At 33.6% G+C, this 25264-nt stretch overlaps 1 protein-coding gene across 1 annotated transcript in view; it reads right to left on the bottom strand.

The window, feature by feature from the left end:
* Positions 1-25264, bottom strand: part of MCU (mitochondrial calcium uniporter) — a 431136-nt gene that overhangs the window by 16065 nt on the left and 389807 nt on the right. Inside the window, exon 3 of the mRNA XM_085952663.1 lies at positions 14782-15056. Within this exon, the coding sequence (XP_085808789.1) occupies positions 14782-15056 (275 nt within the window). The remainder of the gene's footprint in view (positions 1-14781; positions 15057-25264) is intronic.

Here is a 25264-nt window from a genome sequence, read left to right as displayed (position 1 = left end):
TCTTTACCTATTTGAATATGTTTACAAAAACGAAAACCTTTGTAGCGACGATGAATTTAAAAATAACTTTCATAAAAGAATGTAGGCAAGCTTTTTTACGGCTTTTTGAATAAGTAGGTACACCTGTGCTCCAACAAAAGTTCCCAAAACAAGAAAGTGGTACGAAACTATGAGCGTGTGGCGTTACCCCAACGTGTCGATAATTTGCACGAAAACACAATAATATGTAGGTACGATGGAAAATTGGCCGTCAGGATGATTCACAAATGGCATGAAATTTTAATTTTAATGTAGAATTTTCATCGACCAGCATTTTGCTGATACGGTAAGGATTTACCGATAATTTACTCATCTAAATTAATTAAAGCTGAACTTTTTAATAAAGGTACCTACATATCGAAATATAAGTCCTAAACCAGCGATGGCAAATACGTTGCACGTGTACTCAACTTGGCACGCCAAAAAATAAATTATGGATATAATATTATATTCAATATGGAAATTACTTTTCTTACCCTCTTGACTGGATGCAATTATTAGGAAATTTTGAAATGGAAATTATTGATTTGCAATCTAATCTTATTTGGACCGAAACATTTGTAAACATGCGAAAATGTATTGAAAAATTGGAATATCATCGGCTTTCTCAAATTGATGAATCGGAATGCTGAATTGAAAACATACTATTAAATACACGTAAAAGCATATCTGTTAAAAACCTAGATTTTTTTTTCTTCCACCTACTCAATGATAGGAAAGTATTTTTTTCTATATTGAATCATGTACATTCAAAGACTAGAAATAGATTGACAAAGGGAAATTCAGCAGTATGTATTAATTTGCAATCAACGACATATCAGCCTGATATAAAAAGTCTCGCAAATAAAATATTAAAACAAAAAACCTCAAACAAAAATTAGTGTGTTATTAAATGTTTTTATATTTCCGTATTTTCTTTCATTTTATGTGTATCATTTTTTTAAATTTATATTCAATAAATACGATTTAGATTAAATCATGACGTATACACATAAAAAGGAACGGCACGCGCCACGAATGAAATAAACGGTTTATTTTGGCACGCCGATCAAATCCTATTTGCCATCCCTGTCCCAGACGCATTCTGAATGACTAAGATATAATTAAGTCGGTATCCATAGTTACCATTATTAATAGTAAGTGTATTAAATAATTGATAATAAGTGTAATTAGCCACATTTACAGTTTAGGTCGGTCGGCAATTACAGTAATAAGACATATCACAGAAAAATATATACTATTAATTACTTATATGTATAGTGTACAGCTCTGGTCTAAAGAATATGAGACACAAGATATTATATTATGATAGAGATAGATGAACAAACATAATTTAAGTTAGTATATAAAAAATGTAAATCCATTTTGTACGAAGTTTAATCTTTAAACTGACGATCTACGAAAAGATACGTAACGCTTTTCTCACTTAGTTAGCTAGGTAGTACTCGTTAGTTATATACTGACTAGGAACTCTCTAAGAGTATAAAGTAAAAGCACATCCAAGAAAGCGGGTAGACAGGGTAGAGTGTTCGGAGTTAGCGTTGGACGGTAGATGCATTTGATTGATCGTGTTGAATTATGCAGCGAGCACTTTGCGAAATATATTATGTTAGCCTGCGCCCGTACGTGCAACATGTTGGTAGTTAGTTGGCTGTTGGATGCACTCAGCACACACCGACCGTTGCAGTTGCATACGCCTTGACTCATAACTGGGAATGGCGTAACCGTAATATGTTGCCATTGGCCCGGATGTGCAGCGTAGAACACAGAACCTTACCACTGACCCGATCCGGTTGGTGACATCGAACTGAAGTTCACGGCAGTGATTGCCAGCGTGGTTTATAATTTATGTTTGTAACATGATATTCGTTTATATTTTGCAGTTGTTACTTAATTGGCTCTGTATTGTGTTAATTATAAGTAACTACTATTAAGGAAAACTTGGTTTCGATATGTGGAATAAGGGCGTTTTTCCACGGTCCGATCCGAACATCTGAGTTCGTAATACGAGATAACGGTCCGATGTGGCAGCGTTCACAATATTTATATAACAGGGCTATATCGGATAACGGACGATGTATGAAAAAGCGGCGTATACAAATAGAGTAGCCCAAAGGTCGTGAATTACTTTGGCGGAAACAGAGCAAAAGTAGAACTTCAATAAAATATAAAATTTTCTATGGCAACCAATTCAACCATACTAATAATGTTCTGGAATCGCCCAGATTCCTTCCACGATATAATAAAAATACATACTTACAATTAAAATTACTAAAGTGAATTCGACTCTTAGTCAGAAGGACCGGTTAAGTTGATACTACGTTTCGCGACAAGGGGGTGAATTTACATAACGGATCGTCATGTTTATATCGTTCCTACATACTATATTGGCACAACTCGAATCTTCAAGCTAAAACCATCTGAAATCACAGCACTTTGTGTTTAATATCCTGTAAAGCACGTGTAATGTGTACTAAATACAAATGTTTTAATACATTGAAAACATTGTCATTTTCATATTATATAGAGCTAAATGCCGGACATCAGAGATCCTGGATACCCCAACGGTAGAAATCTAGAGTAGACCAAGAAAGAGGTGGATGACTGTGAGGTTGATGGAAGGTGGACAACAACTATGAAAGATTGACCTCACATTGAGTCTTATGCGAAGGGTTTAACCAATGAGTGCTACGAACACTCGTGTGTGCGTGTAAAACATGAACTTTTAATGTACCTAAAATCCAAAAATTACTAGTAGGGTTATGTGGCATGGAAGTGTGCATGTTAAGCATAACACGGAAAGATCACAAAATAAACCAATTGATAATGAAGTGGAAAAGAGTATGCGATTGGATAGAGGTCGCTAAGCAGATGAAATGGCAATGGGCTGGACATGTCGCTCGGCGAGTTGATAACCGCTGGACAAATGCAGTCGTAAAGTAGTACCCAAGGGGTAGATAGACTCACTGGATGTACATATCAGCGTAGAATTAGGTTGAGGATGAGCTGAGGGAGCTGTAGGAAGCCTTTATCCAGCAGTAGACCTGACGATGATCATATTGAACAATAAGAATACCCATAAAACTGCATAAAAATTAGTTGCGACATTCATGTCATTATTTTTATAGATAAAGGGCGGCAAAGAATGAGATTAGATAAGTGAAAATATTTAACACGTTTCTCTAATTCTAATAGTGAAATCATCAAATGCTTTAAACTACATAAACAAAATTGTTGAATACGTGTTCCTGGTGAATTATCAAGTATAGGTAGCTTTTTTAGGTTTCAGTTTATAGAATATATTATATTATTTAAACTCGACGCCGCGAGGTTATGTGTATAAAAAGAGCTATAATAATATATAATGTGAGAACATGGCAGTTTATAATATTTCCAAGTTACAATTGAGTAATTGAGTAGAGGGGTTGGGAATTTTTAATGAACAATCATGAAGAGAACGCAGAATCTCTTGAAAACTTTACGTTTACTTTGGATAAGTTATTATAGAATATTTAAGTAATGATCACTTTAATCCCGCTGTAAATTTAATTATATCATTTGAACAAATTAAAGGATAAATAAATACCCTTCGGAAATCTTTTTTATAAGGAAAATTTTGTTCGTTGTAATGTTAATACTCTGTCAACTATTTTCACAACGTAGCTGTGATACAATTTCAATGCGAAAAGCTATGCGCAACTATTATTGAAACAATTTAAGTTATTAAAACGATCGACAATAGCAGTTTGAAATTCTATTTTGTCGTTTCCATAAAGCTATGTCACGAACGTTTGCACAATAGACGAAGCCGATAACGAAATTAAAAGTCAATTCAAATGTCGCCGTCGCTGGCAGGAACGTGCAAAAGTAACTATTCCCATTAACCGTCATTACATGTCGTATTGAAATGTTTGTAAATAACGTACAATAATGTTCCGACTTTGTTTTAAGTACAATAAGTTTTACTAATAACAATTCAAAATAATACATATTAAGTAAACCGTCTGGTACATTCGAACACGTAGGGAAAATTATGACGGAGACTGGTTTCATATAAGGAAATTGTAAAACGGAAAATATAACTGGCATGTAATTACTTAGCATATTACACCAGCAATTATAAGCCGAATTTTCAAACGTTGATTGAATCTGACATATTATTATTCGTGTATATTACATACAGAGAAAAATGACTCGTGAAAATTTTATTGTGGTTTTATTATTAACTTCATATTATTAACGTCTTTGATACATTCAGAATTACATTATATATTAGTCTTGATTTTTTTATCTGTCTGTAACGCAACGCAATACAGCACAACGCACGCACTATCTCTCTGCGCAATGAACATATTGAAAGCACCGACAAGAATGTCCAGGCACTGCCACCTGGTATTTTTATTCCCAGACTTTATATGCCATTTAGTAGCCATATGTCTGAGACGCATTCTGCAGTTTTTTGGACATATTGTGCGCGGACCGGACAACCTGGAGGGACTGGTGGTTTTGGGTGGAGAGTAAGAGCGTCTGCTCGCTGGAGCGTCCAAGTGAAAGAGATGACTGGGGGGGGGGGGGCACCATTCATTCTGCCCTGAGAGAAGCTGATGGTCGCTCAAAGGATGGCAAAATTAAAAAGCGGTCACGATCCTCCGCCATGAGTGTACGATCAAGACGAGAGACATAATAATAGTATGTAATAAGCAAATTAAATTCTCATTTCGATGTATTTATTCCGATATCGTAATCGTCCTTATCGATTCAATGAAGCCTTGGTATAAAACTTTAAACAAATTGATTTCTCACTGCCTTTAAATTTTCGAAAATTGTTTTGATCGACATTTTCGTATTTATTTGCAGCATTACTGCTTTAGGTATCAATATTTTTTAATATAATCTAAGTAGATATCTATGTATTATATACTCTCAGTGATTTTTGGTGCTAACTTAGTGGCATTTCATAAATCACGATTGATCTTAAATGTAAGAATGGAAGGAGGAAAAAGAGTGATATGACAAGAAAGATAAGAGTTATCTCTTACATATTATACTTAATAACTTCCGCTATATAACAAGGGAAGTGAAGTTTTTTTTCTCGCTCGTGTGCCAAGATATTTGAAATCTTTATTAAATTAAGTGTTTATATAATTTGTTTCGACATATTGCGGACTTTTACTGAAATAACCTGAAATAATATTGGTATTATGTTTCCATTCAAATGTTTTATTCTGCTAAAAATCGCGAATAGGTAGAGATTTCTTAAGAACTTTCGAATTGATCTTGCAAGTGTTGTATTTCTCGACTATGTCCGATCCTAATGAGATCATAATATGGGTTTCCACAGTGTGGAGATTTGTATTATCAGATTTACACACATTGAAAAACAATATGTGTACTTGGCAGACCCATGATTCAAACCTGGGGCCCACGATGTCATAGGCAGACGCTTATTGTATTCAAACAAAGATAAACTGCAAACTATAGGAATATAAAACAGAAATGTATTTCACGTGCGTACTTACCTGATTAAAAAAAAATAACCGGGCTTTATAATAATCTATATTCTATACAATGTAGTGTCAGTACCTACCTATCTACATACGGACATAGTGTCTATATGATTTTGTCTTTAATGGTTTCTTTTATTAACCCTTAAATGCATTGTGGCAATACTTTAATTTACATATTACTTTTCTAATCGATCACATGTAATGTATTATATTACATTAATAGTGGTACCTGTAAATAAAATCTATAACTATTTTATCAGTACATTAAAAAAAAAAATCATTCGTACTAAAATATAAATAGTAAGTACTAATACAGTTTGTTGCTGAAAGGCAACACCATGCAATTAAGGATTAAAAACACAACATGCACAAATAAAACATAGTTATCATTATTTTGGCAGTGAATAATATGAACAATTTACAATTAAAATAATGCCTCTTTGTATTCAATTTACAAGCTGAACGTGAGAATAAAATGTGTTGTGTACTGTGGCCTTAATTTTTAATCAAATAATGGAAATTCGTTAACTTTCTGCACTAAAATATACGTGACTTCTCTTTCCACATCTCCGTCTGAAATTTTTGAAAATTAAAATAGTAGTGACATTGGCAAATGATTTACATTAGGTCGGCAATAGTGTACGGCAATGTAGAGTGATGTTTAGGTAAAAAAAACTATAAATCAATATTTTCGAAATTTCTAAAACAATCTCGAATGACAACTGCTGGAAAACATATTAAACTAAATAATAACAGTTTCATCAGTAAAAAATATCCATACATTCATGTTACTTCAAAAGATGTTTGAATAAAGCTATATTGCGCCTGTTGCTAGTATATTTAAGGGCCCAGGTGATGTGATAACTGTCGAAAAATGTATGTACAATATATTTTCAGGCTTAGCAATTACAACATTTTTGAGACATCGCTTTATCTGGAAATGAATAATGCGATTCAATCAACCAAAGTAATTATTAGACGCTATTTATAATCAATATGTATACATATTATGTCAATTATTATAGTGTAAACATAGATTGAACATACATACTTTGAAAATATCTCATGACACCCGACGGGACTTGAACGTGTAATCGCTGGAAGTCTAAGTACGTATAAAAACTAAATAATGGAGTGATCCGTGACGTCGGTTAGTATTTAATGAATTAATTGATAACTTAATTAACTAACCTTAATTGAATATACAAAAATCGATAGCCAATATTCTAATATAATTTGATAAGCATTTCACGTAATAACTACTAGTTAAAACAGTCGTAATTAAGTAGGATTCCCGGATTAATTGGAAAAGCACACTGATGCGAATCTAGTGGTTACAGGTTCAAGTCCCGTCGGGTGTCGTATTTTTTTCTGAAAAAAGTTTTCTTCTAGTGGGTATATGCCTGAAATGTTTTCAATATAATAATATGTATGTTCAATATATAGAATGTTACATTTTCAAACCTTGTGTATTATTCGTTGAATAAAAATTAGCTTATCAAAGATAATTAATATATTATATTTATAGTAGGTACCTCAAATTAACCATGATTCGATTGATAGGTGACAACAGAATAAGTAGAGATATGTTACATTAATCAAAGAAAATACTACGTTAAATTGAATTTGTCTAGTCTACCAATCCAAATATACTAATTTAATTAAGTCTTGAGTTGAGTCTAATTTAATTATTGGCAAGTACACGAACTTCAGAACTAAATTTGGAACAATCCTGACAGCATATTTGAATTAATTTAGTAATATACTCTCCTGATTTAAATTGAAAATATGGTATCCATTATTGACAAGATTTGAAAACACGTACGATCTTCGTTATTAGATAATATCGGCAAGAGTGATACTTGCTTTTCCCTCCACCACCCGCCACGTCTCCACACCCGTTATGCAGGCGTATACCGTGGCGTAACGAACGATAGGCGCTGTTCAAATTTGTGCCGAAAGTGTCCCAGGAGCAACTTCCCAAGACCTTGGTTGGCGTGCACTAGAGTGTGCGTGATCCCTAATTCCATATAATGTATTACGGTCAATTCTCGATGAGAAAAGACCTTCTCGCTTGCCGTATAATGCCGCAAACTTTTTAAAAGCTGAGAAATTTTCCCTCGTAGATACCAAGTCGCAATGGCCGACCGGTCCAACTGAGGGTCGGACCGACTTGAGAAGCTCTTCCCTTTCAACCGACATATAGGGACACTCCCAGAGGATGTGATCGGCATCCTGCAATTCGCCACATAAGCAAGTCGGAGATTCTATTAGGCCAAGCTGACAGAGCTTGGAGGCAAAACCACCGTATCCGGTTAAGAACTGAGAAGTCCAATGGTCTGGAGTCAATCTGGTTATCTCCATGCGCCACTTAATAACCCGTTAGACCTGCACATTCAGGTCCGTGGTGCCACGACCGCCTTGCTTGGGGGTCTGGGGGCGGAGGTTGGCGGTATCATTATATCGCCGCCTTTAGGTCTTGGATCCATGAGCCGGTGCGCTCGAAAAGTTATTGTACGCGACCTGGCGTATGACACGGCGCTGCGTGTGTGGCAGGGGCGATGGACCACTTCTTCCAAGGGCAGACAAACGCATTTGTTCTTTCCTAATATTAAGCAAGAGTGATACTTGGATCCATAACCCCCACAAAGGGGGGGCTGACAGGGCTCTAGCCTGGGGGCCCGAGCTCAGGAAGGGCCCGGTGTGGCGAGTCGACCAGACAAGTGATATAAGCACACATCACAAATTCTCTCCAATAGTAAAAAAAGTCGCCTGTGGGGCGGGGCTATTTTTCTTCAATAATGTGGTTTTACGATACAAATTTTATTAAGTAGCGACACTCGCCAACTCCATAATTCAAATGGATGTATTAAAATATGCAAAAAAACACTAAATATACACATTCATCATTTGGAAAATGCTATTGTATCACACTGCCTTTATCGTTAGCGATAGGTAGGGGGGCCCGCCAAAGATCATAGCCTGGGGGCCCGCTTCAGGATGTGGGGGCCATGCTTGGATCGGTCACACACACGATCCAAAAAAGATCTTGACTTTTTAATACGTAGGTATAATATTTCTGCAGCTATTTCAAGTGATGTATAAATATTTAGGTTTAGATGTAATTTCTACACTGCTTATTAATAAGTAATTCGGCATATATTTACGTAGGTACTTTGATCAGTACTGACCACTGAAGTTATTCGACAAATAATCTAAAATATTCTATTTTGTAATATTGAGTATATCGATAGTGCACAGAATAATTACTGCTGACAAACATCACGTGACATTTACATATTATGTAAATGTATTATGGATTATTGTATTGTATGCGATGTAAAATTACAGGGGCTGAGGACTCGAGGTGTCAGGCAGGGCCGAAATTGAAAAAAAAAATATTTATAAAAAACAGCGAAATCCTCGGGAATTTTTTATATCTATAAATATGCTATTCTTACAATATTATGGAACAGTTTTTTGCAACAAATTGAACACGGTGATGATCTATAGTCAAAAATGGTCTTAGAATTATTATGTTTTCTCGAAACTTTTATTGTATAAATAAGAAATGACTTTTCTTGAGAAAAAAATATTAAATTCTTTAATAAAGTTTATTGATAATCTCGATTACCACTCAAAAAATAAACTTGCAATAAAACATAAGCGGGTACCTATTCAATGGTACTGAAGACTGTTTTTAACTATTTAAAAGGTAAATAATATTATGTTGATTGGAAAAGAATGTACCTTCAGATAAAATTGTCATTACAAACCACATTGAATAATTTTATTTACCGAATATATCTATACAATCTGTTAAATTTTATGTGAAATGAAAGATTTTATGTGTATGATGACAAAATAATAATTTAAAAAATGCTATAACTACGGACATGTGCGCATCTATTCTATACACAAGACTACTATCGGCGGCTATCGAGGGTAGCTTATCATATTTTTGTATGGAGTATTATAATGGTTACAATAAGTTAGCCCTCTAAACAGTCAAAAAATGTCTATCTCGCTCTAAAAGTTAGCACAGTCAAGAGGTGCTGTTAAAACATAGCGCTTATTGTAACAATTACAACTACCTTATTATAAAAATTATAATAGGTACCTCAATACAAAAATATGAAAAACTATCTTCGATAGCCGCCGATAGCAGTCTTGTGTATATAATAGATGCGCTGATGTACCAAATATGGGTTTATTCTTAATTTTAACACGACGATGTTTACAAGAATACTCTTTTAAAGTATTAATATATTTTATGCAGGGCATTAAATGTTAATTTCTAAGATGAGAAAAGATAAGTTATCATAATGTCGTATACGTTTTTCTACAGATTATCTAGATCAGTGGTCTCCAACCTTTATGTTACTACGCCTCCCTTTAAAAAAAATCTAATCTTGGCGCCTCCCCCCCTTTATTTCATTAAATAATACAGACACTTTTTTAACACACAAGTTTTTACTACTTACTTATATCAAATTCATTTTTTAATTAATTTTTTTTTCATGCGACGAATGAGCTTGTTTATTACCACAATCAATTTTAAAAGAAGTCAACCAAATTCATCATCGTTCATTGACAAAAATTAATGGATTCTATCATGAGCTCCACATAGTGAATAGGGCCCACAGGCCAGGATCTTTCACCCATATATTAAAAATATTTAATAGCTCTGAAACAAAGCAGCTTTACTATTAATAAAATTATATGAAAAATGCATTAGCAAACTAACCAAGAACTCAGGAAATAGATTTTTGTTTGCTTCAATATATCTGGCGTAGAAATCATTTAAAAGTGGAGACATGTATTATTGTTATATTATATTAAGGAAATCACGTCAAAAACAATTTAAAAAAAATATATCACACCCTGCCTACACGCTTCAGTTGACACTTTAGCTACGAGTGACATTAAAATTTGAGGTTATTGTTTTCATGCAACCAGCGGTCGTTTTGTGCATTACCGAAACAGAGCGTTTGCAAAAGCGCCATTTTTAAATTTCTCCGCTCCAAATATTTTTTTAATAGGATTTAAATATATGTATTATATATTAAAATAAACATTCATGCACTGAATTTTCACTGTTACGTTAAGATATGAACTTTTATTTATTTGTAGATATTATGGTATAAAAAATAATTTATTCAAAAATTTTGGCGCCTCCCCTGGCAATAGATCGCGCCTCCCAGGTTGGAAACCGCTGATCTAGATTCTAGACTAAGCTCGCAAAAATACCCCAACGACCTTCACACAGTACTCCAACCAAAGGACTTTGAGAAGAGAAAGGAATCAAATAGCATTATAATATTAGATGTATGCACCTATATATATATTAAAGGAATTATTAATTATAAAATGCGGCTTTCGTGTCCTTTGCCATTTTTTGTAATTAAATAGATGGTCAATATATAAATACTTTTTCTTTCGGAGGCCAATAATTAATGCTGTGAGTAGTTGCCCCGACTGGTTATTCTGCACTAGGATATAGGTATAGTAAGTATTGTGTTTTACGCAAATGTGGAAATAGCATTGACTGTGTCTCTTTCAATTCAAGTCACGTAAGTGGCTTCCTTACGAAATTTGAAATCGGGCGGATCGGCTCAGAATATTTATCGTAGTAATTTCAAAAGGCAGTTATACCTGCATACGACCAATTATCCGAATGTAGTGATATGTCAAACAAAATATTCTTGAAATAGTGTCGATGATAGTCCATATTTCGCTTGCGTGGGGTGAGTTTTTATTCAATATTTTCGATATATGTATGGATGTGTATACCAGAATATTAATAACTTTGCATATATCCGTTGCAGGAATAGTAATCTGCGAAACATACATTTTGGGCCGCAGGTAGTAAGGGTTGACAATTTAAGTCTGATCATCGGTGACATTTTGCTGCTTTATTGATTTACATGTATTTTGTAATTTACCTATATTATGGATCTTAACACTTGCCATATAGGTAGGGGTTCCCCGAGGTTTTACAAATGCTCCAACCAAGGATTTTGACAACAAACAAGGTTGAAAACCACTGGTTTAATTACACCACATCATTTGGTCTTATGGCCTGTTGTAGTGATTTGTTCTTCAAAAAATGGTTTTTGTCTCTCTTGTAAAAATTGCGCAATTCAAGATAAGTGTTGAGATTCCGCAATTATTGCTGTTTGTATTTTTTTTATTTTTCGGGATTTCGGCCTTCGGGATTTCGGCCATTCGGGATTTCAGCATTCGGGATTTCGGCTTTCGGGATTTCGGCCTTCGGTATTTCGACCCAAAATAAAACCCCTAAATTACAAAGTGTTCAACCAATGTATGCTTCCCGTAATCATATATGCATGAATAACATGGACCCTAAGTAAAAGAGAGATCCAGAAACTTACAGTAGCACAGCGTGGTATGGACTGATATTGTTGTAATAATATTATTCACTCAGTAAAATATGGCACTAGCAATACTTTTGACCACTCGGTAGCTACACGAACTATAAGAGTGTGCAGAGAACAATATGTACATCATTGTTGGCGGTCGCTACCGATTGAATACATTTTTTTTTTAGTAAAGTCGAGAACAAGATGGTAATGGATTGAGCGATGACTAATATTCATTCGGTTTAACAGTCGGTTAATACAATGGAAGCTGGTTCCTCTGCTTAGACTTTTATTCTGCCCAAAGGTAAACCTTCAAGTTTTTACGTTGTATAGGATTCAACCATGTTATTAATTGAGACGACTCAAATTATAGCTAGGTACTGTATATTTGACAGTGAATTTAGTTAAAATGGTTTTGATGGTGAGGTTTCGAAAGTTGTCACGAAAGACCCTGTCACCACCTTCAACACGAAACATTAAACTTAACATTTGTATATTGCTGTTTGTTATAAAACATATACAATGTAAACACATAATGACATGATAATAATATAATGAGACAAATAATTTAACATTTCCTTTCCTTGACTTACACGCGGACACAACAGAAAAAAATTCCTGAGTGAATAAAATAAATGACAAGACGAATGGATTTGTTTCAATAACGCTGGGAACGAGGAAATTTTTGGGCATTACCCAAAATCTATTTGTGCTAAGTGGTATTACCCCCTGCACTCCCCAAACTTCTAAAATGAAAATGAATTAATAGAATCCTTAAAAGGCCACACCATGCTATAAAAATAATAATATAGGTACATAAAAGGTATTAAAAATAATAATTGAAGATCTAAACCATTTTATTAAAATACCCCTCCCTACTGCTCCAATTCATTTTTTCAGTTTTCAGGTTTCAGATAAAACAAAATTGATATCAGGGATTTTAATATCATAATAACTTAGGTTCTGTTTGTCGAATCTAACCTATTTCTGTAGATACTTAAAATATTTTCAGTTTCTTATAGGTAAACAAGTGTTTATACTTTTTCAGGTTTCGTTGCCTGGTTTATTCCGTTTGGGGTAGTTTAGCCTTGTTTCCAGACCCCTGCTCTAAGGGTTATATTAAAATTAAATATTGTAATGACGGCATCTTTGTTAGGAATTAGTGAAATAATCCACCTATAATAGCTGTACCATTATATCTTGTCCGCAGCCTTATAATAATATATTATTATATAAGGCTAATATATACATTTCTAATATATATGTATATAATATAATGTTTGAGACTTGCATGGTTGTTTTTTTATCGTATTGAGTTTTCACGGCGTGTATTTCTTTCCTCGACGTTTCGGATTCATTGCAGAGGCTATTATCAAGAGCCCGTACGTCCAAAAAAAGGAAGAAATACACGCGGTAAAAACCCCTGCTTCCGTTCTTTACAATACGTAAATCGCTATTAAATCACAACCAAGACAATATTATATTGTTGACAATATATGCTATTATAATGATCAGCTTCGTTAATAATGATGAAGATTTTAAGGCTTTATTTTATCTGTTTAAAGGGCATATCGTTATAAATTTATAATTAGCCTTACAACCGGGATATCAAGTTACAAAATATTGATCTTACCCAGTAATAACAAATAAACAGGATTTATGTAAATTCGGAATTAGTTAATGTTTACAAACTTTAGTGTAGAGACTGTTTTGACGAACTGCCAAAACTTTTGTTAATTAATTTCGTGTAGCCAAGAAATTGTGCTTGTAGTTTAATTTAAGCAATACTGTAAAAAAGAAGTGGTGATTTGTTTCGAAGTTTATGCTTTAATAATTATGAAGGATGGTACATTTTTTGCAAATATGTATAATCTACTGATAAGGATACAAAGTTTTTTTATTGGAAGGAGAAAATTTCTTTCAAGCGCCTGAGGGAAAGTTTTGTTTTAGGATACCACATGTTTGTAATCACAATAAGATTCGCGAAGATTTACTACATAGGCCGTAAGGTTAGAATAAAAACATAAATATTACTTAAAAGGACATTTAATTATTTATTTAGATTCGAAAGGAATCAATAAATTGTTTGATAACGAATAGGTATATGTTATGTTTCATTATGATTGCATTAAATTTTTAACTTAAAGCAATCACGGGGAACCCCAAAAAACTAAATTTTAGTTTTTATCACAATAATTATATTAATACTATCGACTGAAGGTACTTGATGGAATTTGAAATGGAATAGTACAAAATTTAAATCCATAATATTAGTATCGTTAACCTATATTGTGGTGTGATCTCTGATTACCATGCCTGGCAAGTGCAATGTAAATTAGTATGAAACACCTATTTAACCTACCAACACCCCCTAAAATCAGACGTAGAGGCCCGACGCACCAATTGATTTTGAGGCCCAATACGATAAAAAAATCAAGAATTTTGTGTCCATGAAATAAAAAGATGGCATGTTATAATATTTGCAATTTCTGCCTTCATTTGATGTCTCTTAGCAATGCATGATCTGCTTACTCTCGCGTGACGTCACTGACTTTAACGTTGTTGAATAGTATGTAAGATCTGTGTCGATATTATTAAAAAAGTTAAATCACCAATTTGTAAGAAATACGCACAGATTCTAACAATTATTTTACTGGTTTGAACTGTTTGAAAGCCTCTTTTAAATTTTCTAACGAATCGGTTACGTCATGTGCGTCAAAGAAAATCGCCGCTGGCTCACATAATAATTTCAACGAGATTCTATAAATATCAGACAGGACATATTGTCTGAACGCACACAATGCGGTTCGTCTAGCTATGAGCAAGGCAGGAAGGTTCAGTGAAATTCGTACCTGTTTTGGTGTCTTGACATAATAGTCATTGTCATTGACGATGAGGCGGAAATCTTCTTCGAGCAGGCTCTCGATGGTGTCGGAGGACGACAGCCTGACGCCATGAGCGCTGGTCACCTGCGCGCGGTCGATGCCGCGGTCTTCGATCCTCAACATTTCCAGTAGGTCGCCTACGGTGTGGCCAAGGGGCCGCAGTGTGAAGCGACAGCATTCTCGGCGGGAGGGCAACGGGACTGTAAGCTGGGGTAGACCTCCTCGATAGCCGATTGTCACTTCTGTAAATAATAATAAAACATATATATCAATTTAAATGCATTTCAATTTCATTATATAAAGGGAAGAAAAGGCATATACAGTATGTAGAAGAAATAAGTAAGCATTTATTTGCCAGAAATGTCCTGAACATTCAAACGTTGGTGAATGGTTATAAACGTTACAATATACCAGTCGTGAAGACTTGACACCAAATGATTTATTTTATATTTAACTTAATTTGTAAAAATAATTTAAACACGAGAATTTTTAAACATATCTTTATTATAGTATAGTATCTACAATGCAATTAAGTACCACGAATGGAGCGAATCGATTTACTATTCCAACAGTAAATAATGAAATTACGACGTGATATAATATAATATACAGATTAAAAAATTATGAAATTATTGGGTCTGTAAACGTAAATAAAATTTGTATGAAGAATGGTAATTAGCGTTCAACATTTAAGGAATAAGATAGTTTCAGTCTATCTATTTAATATATATAATATTAATACTATCGACCGAATTTATTGATAATGGATTACAAACACATCGATAATTCAAAATTTATTTGTATTTTTTTTATACTTGATTCTTAAACCGTCTTTTATTGTAATAATTTATTATATCAGCGAGAATTAAATATATTCGTTGTTAGTGTACATTTTTACCATTGGTGAGTGCGTACGTGCATAGTGCCTGAATACAAGGCGAAACGACTCAAATGGAATAGTACACAACTTAAATCCATCCATCCAATAAACCGATATGAGTATTCTGAATGCTATACACTTTATGACACATTGATCACTTGTTATAACTACTGTTTACGTACCTCCTTTTACAAGCAAGCGTACAAGAAGACTTCGCCACTGCAAAATACATACCTGCTCGATTTAATCGGAAACTGTGTAAAAATCGAAATATCTATGGACTAAAAACGTGTAGATTTTGCCAACATTTTACTCTGCATGCCACGCCCAATATATTATAATAATATTATACAGGTCTTTCGTTAATTATTATTGGTTGAAAAAACCTTCTAGCATATTTTATTAAATGGTTTTTACATTAAAATAAATATACTTTGTTTTCGAGTGAAAATTTCGGTGAATACAAGCCTACATAAACGAATCATCATAAATTTAAAACAGAACGAGAAAAATAAGCCACCGAGGACGTCTGACCAATTTCATTCAAGGCTGTTTGCATGGTAAACGTCCGCAGTGTTGTTTTTCCCGACAAGACAAATAGGCTGTGGTCTCAGTTACAAGTGAGCTACTTTGAAGATTAAAACGCCACTCTCTCCTCGTGCAACTTTCCAGTCACAGCAACAGGAACGTAGGCTACATGTTACAAGCACAACGTTACCGTACCTACCTAAAGTATAGGAAGGCCAACGAGCAATAGCCAACGAGCTTTTCTTGTGATATACTTAAACCGCGAGAAGCTTTGTTAAGACAGTTTATTTTTTCGCGAAGGCATTAACCGTAGTCTTTTTTCAAGATTCTTTTAAAAGATGCCGCCTTTATAACGATAGCACTATTAAGCCGTCAAAGACATATTCTGCCTTCATAAAATGAATTGCCACATTTTTTGTCGAAATGGAGGATTTTTTGTCAAAGGTTGGGTAAAGTGAAACGTTTTAGTCGAGACTACGATACCATAATATTACATGCGTGAAGAAATGAGCTTTGTATAGGTACAGTGTTGCCATCTTTTTCTATCTTTACAAATGTGTACAAATTATAATATTTCCGAAAAAACTATAGTACAGGAACATATTATTTGTCTTTATTTCTTCCATATTTTCGTAACATTTTCGTATTTTACCTACTATACATTCGTTTGGTTCCTGACAAAAGTTGGTAAGTCGATAATTTAGGTATTTAGAGTTAACAACTGATTATGTGTAAAAATTCAAGGTCATCCGATATTTTAGAACATGCACATAAAGTACAAAAATAGCATTATGCCTGATTTTAGGGGATATGTCAAACTTCAAATTGCAATTACCTACTCCATAACATGATTTCGAGACTTATCAACTTTTAATGGTAACCCCACGTAAGTACAGTATGGTTGATAACACCGATTGTATAGGAACATTAAACTGATACAAATGTTCATGTTCTTCATATTCCGCCGCGGATGGAAAACATGTGCAAAAATTCTGACAAACAAACAAGACGTGTATCCATATTTGGGAGATTTTTTTGTTGTGTCAATTATAGGAGTAGATACGTGTGATCACGTGGAATGTTAGTATGATTAAAGCACACAAATTTGTACGACGTTAACTGTCCAAACTACATTTGCAGGTATGGGTGTGCGTTGAGTTTTAAAACTTTCAAACAGTGAACGGTGTAAGTACACAAACTTATTTTGTCTGGGAAATATTAGTCAGGTATACCTACATGTTTTTTTAAGCCTATTTATATATAGGATGTACCTGTATCACGGATGCGGACGTCGAAAGCCGGCTCCACATTTGTTACCGCACCTAGTTTGGTTACCAGATCCCGTTTCCTATGCCTGTTACCTGGTAAAAATCTAGAAAATATTCTGTTATTTCATACCATTACTCATTCCCCGGTTTGGCTGCTCCGGTAAGATGTCAGTAAAGTAACGCGTTACCCGTTGAACACATTTAGGCATGTCATGACGTACTACTGCAAATATTGGAACGCGACAAGGTCACGGCGCCGAGTGTGGGCTTGAGCAGGTGAGTTTGGTGACGTTACCGAACGTCGTTACCACAAAATACAGTACTAACATCTACCCCGATCTTTGTGTCTTCTTTCAGGTGTGTATGGACATCTTTCCCTCACTTCCGTCATTTACACGTCGTATATTATTCGTAGTCATGGCATGTTGGTTGTAGAAAATTTGCTGGCAAATTCTCTAAGCAAATGAAACTGGTCCCGGGCATTATTAAATTAAAATATATTATATGAATAAGTGGTGTTAAATTTTGATTAAAAATATAATACCTTAATCTGTTTTAACTTATTTATGTATAACTTAACAAGCTACACATAATTTTTCGCTGTTGGAAAACTATATTATCAAATCGTGGGTTTATTCAGTCTTGAATACAAAATATTTAATAAAAAAACTTGTTTTTTTTACAATGTTACATGATTTTACATTTATTGTTTGAAAGTCGCCGGAATAGCCACATTAAGCATCTTTTCGGCATGAAAAAGTCATAATGGAACAGAACACTAATTTCTTGCATTTGATAGAATCGTATTACACGTGGTTATTCATTAATCATTAGCATAAAACGGCCTACATATTCTATTACAATGAGAATTATATAGAAAAACAATAATAATTATAAAAATAGTAAAACTAAATAAGTGACAAAGGTGTACAATTAAATACTATAGGTACATAATATATAATAAACTAATGAAATATATAATACATATTGGAAGAAAAAGAAATCCACTAAGTATAATTAGGTATGCCAACTAAGCACGTATACAGTTACAAAGAAAGTATATGAAAAGGAATATTAAGGACAATATTGTATCTTAACATATTGCCAACATATTGAAAAGGAATAAATAATATTATATTTCTATTTCCGTATAAAAAGACATATCCGAATCAGCTTTCGGATATGTCGACGTTTTGTCATATTATTCCATTGATGCAGAAAATACGATACGTAATTAGATAGATATCAATATCTACCTATTGTAGTTTTTCCTCCACTGTACCAAAAAGTATCGCAGACGAAATATCTATTCAAAGTATTTTCTTTTGGTACAATAAATATATGCCTGGAAATGACAGGATATAATATATCTTCCCGATATAAGTACCATCAATAATATTTCATATACATTATTATAATGTAATGTAATAAATATATATTTATAAAGATATATACGTATATTTACAGAACTTTTTCAATGTACGCTATAAAGAATTGTTAAGAGACAACTTACTGCCAATTTGCTAAAGCTATATTTAAATCAGGGATTGGAAACAAGGCGCCTGCGGAAAATCTTCGATATGCCTCACTCGGCTTAAGTTAAAGACAACCATTCAGTTTTTCACAATATAATAAATTTAATCGTTTTTCTTCACTAAATCTAGTACTTACAAACGTCAAAATGATATATTTTCTTACAATTTTCCCTTAATTGTATTCGAAGACTATTGCAGCGCATTTTTTGATACGGATAATCATAATTCGCACATTGGCAACTCTTTCAAATTAGTTTTCAAATAATCTTTATATTTTGGAAATATTTATTAAATGGCTATTACTTTCAATGTAAAACAACAAACGCGCTCAATTTGGTTCGATCTCAACTACCTTATGAGTTGAAGATGTAATCCTATCCCATATATAGCTCAGTGACTAGATCTCCAAGTTAATAATTTAATTTAAAATAAATAAATACACTGAAAAATCCAAGCCAATTGAGAGCCATCCATCGTCAGAATTTAGAAGTTGTATTTTATTTAGTACGGTTTATAACCAATAACCATAACTAGCGTCGTCTGGATTCAACTATATTATGAATTAATTTGATCCTTTTTCCAGATCTGTTTTGTATGGCTTCAGTATCGTGGCGCCGATCACTGTCTGGCCTTTTATTCCGAAATCATAGGTTGTTTAGTTAGCGCTTATATCCGCTAGAGAACATTTATTCAAAATAGTTATTAATAAGAAGATAACTTAAAAAATAATTTCTATTTCTTCACATATAAATATTGATTGTTGTTAAAAACATAAAATAATTTATCTCGCGATTTTTATTTATCAGTTATTTAAGCCTAAGTCTCTGTTTTAAATATAGAAGTATTTTAAAATGTCTAGTTTTACGGGTTAAATTATAAATTGTTATGGAACGTATTATACACAACAACAGATATTTTCAAAGGTGATATGTAATATATTTTGAGCGTATGTTACGTTTATAAATGTTTAGGAAAATACGTAATTCAAACTAATTGCTTATTTATAAACTAATTATATCTAACTAATTTAGCGAAGGCTATTTTATTTGAAGACAACAAAATAAATGAATTCTTAAATATAAAACTCGGATAAAAATAACACCACTAGCAGGACCAATAAACAACAATGTCCCTTGACGACGAAAAGGTTGACGCCCATGGTTTAAATGGTGAATAAAACCCTGTCGAGTAAGTATAACGATAAAATAGTGTGCGGCGACAAATATAAATTGCAAGCGGAAGTCAAATAATCTCTCATCTGACAGCAAAAGGGAAACAACTAACAGTACATTTTCGTTTAAATAAATGGCGAAAGAAGTACCAAATGACCGTTTTCATTGCAAATAGTCTAAAAGTCCGGCGCGAAATATCTTTACAAATTCTACGTACTTGCTCTTGACGTAACGTAAACAAACGCGTTTTGTTGTTACAAGGCCTACTAAGTGTTATTAGTGGCCGCCTAAATAGTAAATAATGTATGTTACGTTAAATATATTGTTCAAAACAATAAATTTATTTGGGGCAGATGTATATTAACGGAATATCCTAAAAAAGGTAATGTTTATCCGGGATATTACATAGATCGTACATACGTTATGAAGAATACAAACGAGTATTTCTATAAATCGATCAGTTAGTTGTCCTTGGTTAAGAATGTTTAATCAACATACCAAAGATAATGTTTTATTTTATTTTTAAAATAGTCATTGAAAAAAGATAGTTAAAATCGTATTATTTGCTATATTGAAGAAGAAAAGAAGATGGTAAGTATTAAAAGATAGTTTATATTAATAAAAAAAACTCGGACTTCTTGGGAATTGGTAGTAATTTTGTAGTATTATTCATGATACTTTGAAATATTGTAAATTCTCGTTAATGTCTATACAGGATTGTTGTCGTATCATGCTAACGTGTCCACTTTAATATTGAGATTTTGTATGTAAATCTAGGCTATAGTATAATTTAATGATATAGGATGCCCACGATGATCGAGGAGTAAAGTATCGGCTTATAATATCGTGAGTCCTGGGTTCGAATCTGGCAAATTTACATGTTGTTTTTCGATGTGTTTAAATTCAGAGTATGAACCTAATAGGTTGACCATGTGGCAAAAATCAATTTCTCGTAAAAACAAAAATCTCTTAATCCATCCTGTAAATGCGCATATTATCAATCCTCAGAATCGAACATGGTCAAGTAATGTAATGGAGGTAGTACACATTGTTTGAAGTCCTTGTTATGTATAGTCAATTAAGGATCCCAAACTATGCTGTTGGAATATAGAGGAAACTTAACGATAAAGAGCAAATTGCTAATGCCACAATTTGCTTGACTACCTACTTATCTCACAGCTGTTTCGTTATTGATGTTGGAATATGACCATGCATATTCCAATCAAATCATTAATGTATGGAAATAAAATATTTTACGCTGCACTACATTAATAAATAATGACGTCGCGTTTCGGATGCATTCGTTGATTTTATTAGCGTAGTTAACAGCATGCCGCATGTTTGGTAATGGACATTCAATTGAATTATGCGCTCGTTTTGAAGCATTTAAATGTTAATACGTAAATAGTTCCCGGAAAATTATTTAGAGTAAATTTATTGATTTTTATATACTTTGGCATGGAAAATACTAGAGAATATTAATTTGTTGATACGAGTATATTGAAAAAAAATATGACAGTATGAATTAATACAACTGTAATCTTAACTTACTACAATTTCGTACCTTATTTATGGATGTTTGATTCATACGAAAAGATAAAATCCTGGTAATAAAAAATAGATTATATTTGAAATCGATTCAAACCTATTTACTACCTAATCGTTATACTTATTCTAAGCAATCATTATCATCAGCCTGAATTCACTGCTGGATGAAGGCCTCTCCAAGCTAATTCCACTTCTCTCGGTCCTGTGTATTGCGTTGCCACGAACTGCCGGAGTACTTTATCATTTCATCGATCCAGCGGCCTCTAGGTCTACCTTGCGGACGTTTTGTACCTCTTGGATATCACTGGATGTCTAAATTTGTCCAACGATTGTCCTTTCTTCGAGCTATGAGTCCAGCACATTACAATACTTAATAATAATATGAATACGTAGGTTATAACTAAGTAATAAAAAAAATGGCATTTGGAGGTCAAGGTAACATGAGGAACTGTACACACTTTATGGGGGTGAAAAGACCATGTGGCATATGAAAATGCAGAGACTGCGCTGGATCGGCCATGTGCATGCAGGGAAAACCAGCGAGGCTGGTTATGTAGGCAACCCCCGAGACCAAGTGAAAACATTGATGGCCGAAACTCAGATAGCCGAAATACGCTACGGGAGATTTAAGAATGCTCGATCAAAGCACCTATACCTAGAGACGAAGACCCCGCCAAGGGTTGTAGTGTCATAAATGATGATAATGAATAATCATTCGACATTGTCTCCGGAAGCCGTCCGAGAGTGAGATTCTTTGCGGTTTTGTGGCCTTGTATACCTTCTTCACCCTGCAGCGATGCTATAAAAGTATTCTGCGCGGTGCAGGTGTCACGAATATGGTATTAGACGCGGGTCGTAACGATGTACCGATGGAAAGGACATAGCTTTGTTCTTGTCCCATTCTTCGTCGGTAGATCAAGATAGGTTCAAAGAAAATAAGTAAAACAGTATATTTAAAAAAAATATTCAATCAAAATGAGACCAAATTTTTTTTTTCAGAACACATCCCTAATATAAACGTCGGATATGTTGGCATGGTAACTATTAAGGGAAATAAAATACAATTTACAAAAATATTGCGCATATAATTCTTAGAGGGGTAAGAAAAATGTTTGTCGCCCGATTACATCTCACCCCGTTGAGGGAGAAAAAAACATCTTAGCATACGAAAAGCCGCCAGCTTAGCGAAATTTGAATTTAGATTCAAGGCCTGGCAAAAAGTTACCCGGATCGGAATAAACGATCTGTAATTTGAGAGTAAGCCGCCATTACCTTATAATTAGGAAACTTCCCGTCTTTGCTTACCTGTTCAATTTGTTCCTGTCACATTTATTTATTTGATTGTACGATTATTTCAAAATACACAACTATTACCGCTTTCTTAAGACGATACTTCAGTGAAACGGCAAATAATTTTCAACTATAGGCGCGACGAAATTTTGGACTCGCTGTGTGCAAGTGTGAATACGTCGATTTGTTTCGTAATGGCGACGGGGGTATTAATTTTAAAATCGTGTAAAGATGACTTAAAACGTTACCCATTTACTTGAAAAAGAAAACATGTCAATGAATATATTATAATTGTTACAAATAGAACAATAAACTGAACATCAAATGTACGCATGTTGGATTTATATTTCGTTCGGCATGCGTTATTTGCACCCGCGACCCGCAATCCGCGCATCGCCTAGCCACGACCTTTTTAGACCATGCCTCAACTGAGGTATAGCCTTAACGAGGGTAAATAAAATGGTTGCAAGCATGCAATACAACAAAAGGATTTAAACATTATATAGGTACATAGATCGAAAAGGAAATGTTAAGAATATAATGTGTGCATTTTCTACATTTTCCGGCAGCTTATCAACACATAACAAGTCACATTAACTAAACCTGGTGTGACAGCTAAAATTACTCTTTATTATCCAATAGACAGTTGCGCCAACTAAAACTTATTTATCGATATAATTCCACACGTACTGTATTAATAAATTAGTTATTAAGAGCGCGATGCAAAACCATACAAAGCATAGGCCAATATCGGCAACATAGATTGGGTCGCCTACGCCCTACAGCATAGTTTCTTAATCGGTGGTCCGCGAAGATTTTTGGGTGGGCCGCAAAAATTGAAGTGGGGTTGTATTATATTTCGACAATTGTTTAATTATTATTTTATTATTATTTTATTTAATTATTATATTATCAATTGTTTATTATTTTATTCTAATGTTGATGGTCCGCAAAACATTTTTTTGATTTTTTCGAGGTCCGCGGATGTAAAAAGGTTAAGAAACATTGGCCTACCTACAGTATCCATACATAATAATAAATCATATAGTAGATAATAAACCTACTGGGAAAAGGCAGCGGCACAAAACGAAACCATTTAAAGCACGGTCAAGACACGCCTGACTAGGACGAGCCAAATTTGGATGGTGTTTATTGCTAAGTTAATCCATATGGTTCTGCATCGCGCCTAAGTAAGCAATATCATTTAACTCAATCTATAGTCCAATGCTGCATAATCAAACATGCAGAAATATTAATAAGTAGTAGTGTTCAGGATTTTTTAAATAGATAAATAGCTGTAGTGTTCTTTTAAGTGGACGAAACCAGTCCTGCTCATTAATAAATAATGTGAATTAAGTACTTTATAAAATTTCATTTTAATTAATGAAAAGTTTAAGTATATTCAAGGTGTCCCATAAATATTACAATGCTTATGATTTAAAACTTAGCAGGCGACTGCTAGTAATGTGGCCCGAATGATTGAACAGAGAAAAACATGCAGCCTCTTCCATGAATGATTTCCTAAAAAAATCAATTAAGTCATGTCTATAAAAAAGTCCCACTAATTTTATATTCCCACCTTTTCCTTAAAGTTTATATAATATGACTATAATATGTATATGTATATGACCCTCTCCAGTCAATGTGACCCAATGAAGTCAAAAATGTTGGATACCTATGCTTCACTCACGTTAGAGCTATTTATCTTCTAATCGCCTATATGGATTTGGGGTTATTTATATTAAGGTAGAATAATAGAGAATGCAACTTATCCATAATGTAGAGATCAATCAAAGATAATTTATAAAGTACAATTAATTAACATTTAGCATAGATGACATTATTATATGTTCAAGTTGTAAACATATTTTATAAAAAAATATCATGAATTATCCCGTTAAGTAACCGCAAAATTACTTAAAAAGATTTATGCATAATAGTGTGTAAACATTTAATCTTTGTCTTTGTGAGTTATTACTCTTACAAGATCAGTTTTGTTAATCGTAGTTTCTGTTAGTTAATAGTAGTGTTTTCATATGAGCGACATGAACAAAATGAAAATGTCTTATAATCATATTGCAAGTCGTATGAAATATTATTCTGTTTACATAATAACATAGCACGTGAAAACAAATCGTTTTTCTTTCGAAGAAAAGCAACGCTGTCGAGAAAAGGCGTCTACAGGGGTTTATTTTCCCATGCTGTACCTACCTCCGTAGTTCAATTACG

The sequence above is a fragment of the Rhyacophila brunnea genome, unplaced genomic scaffold (genome assembly GCF_057557595.1).
Source record: "Rhyacophila brunnea isolate RB1 unplaced genomic scaffold, BYU_Rbru_1.0 scaffold_3, whole genome shotgun sequence".
NCBI classification, from domain to species: domain Eukaryota; kingdom Metazoa; phylum Arthropoda; class Insecta; order Trichoptera; family Rhyacophilidae; genus Rhyacophila; species Rhyacophila brunnea.
The sequence above is the reverse complement of the archived record's forward strand: the minus strand, read 5'-3'. Positions and strand labels throughout refer to the sequence as shown.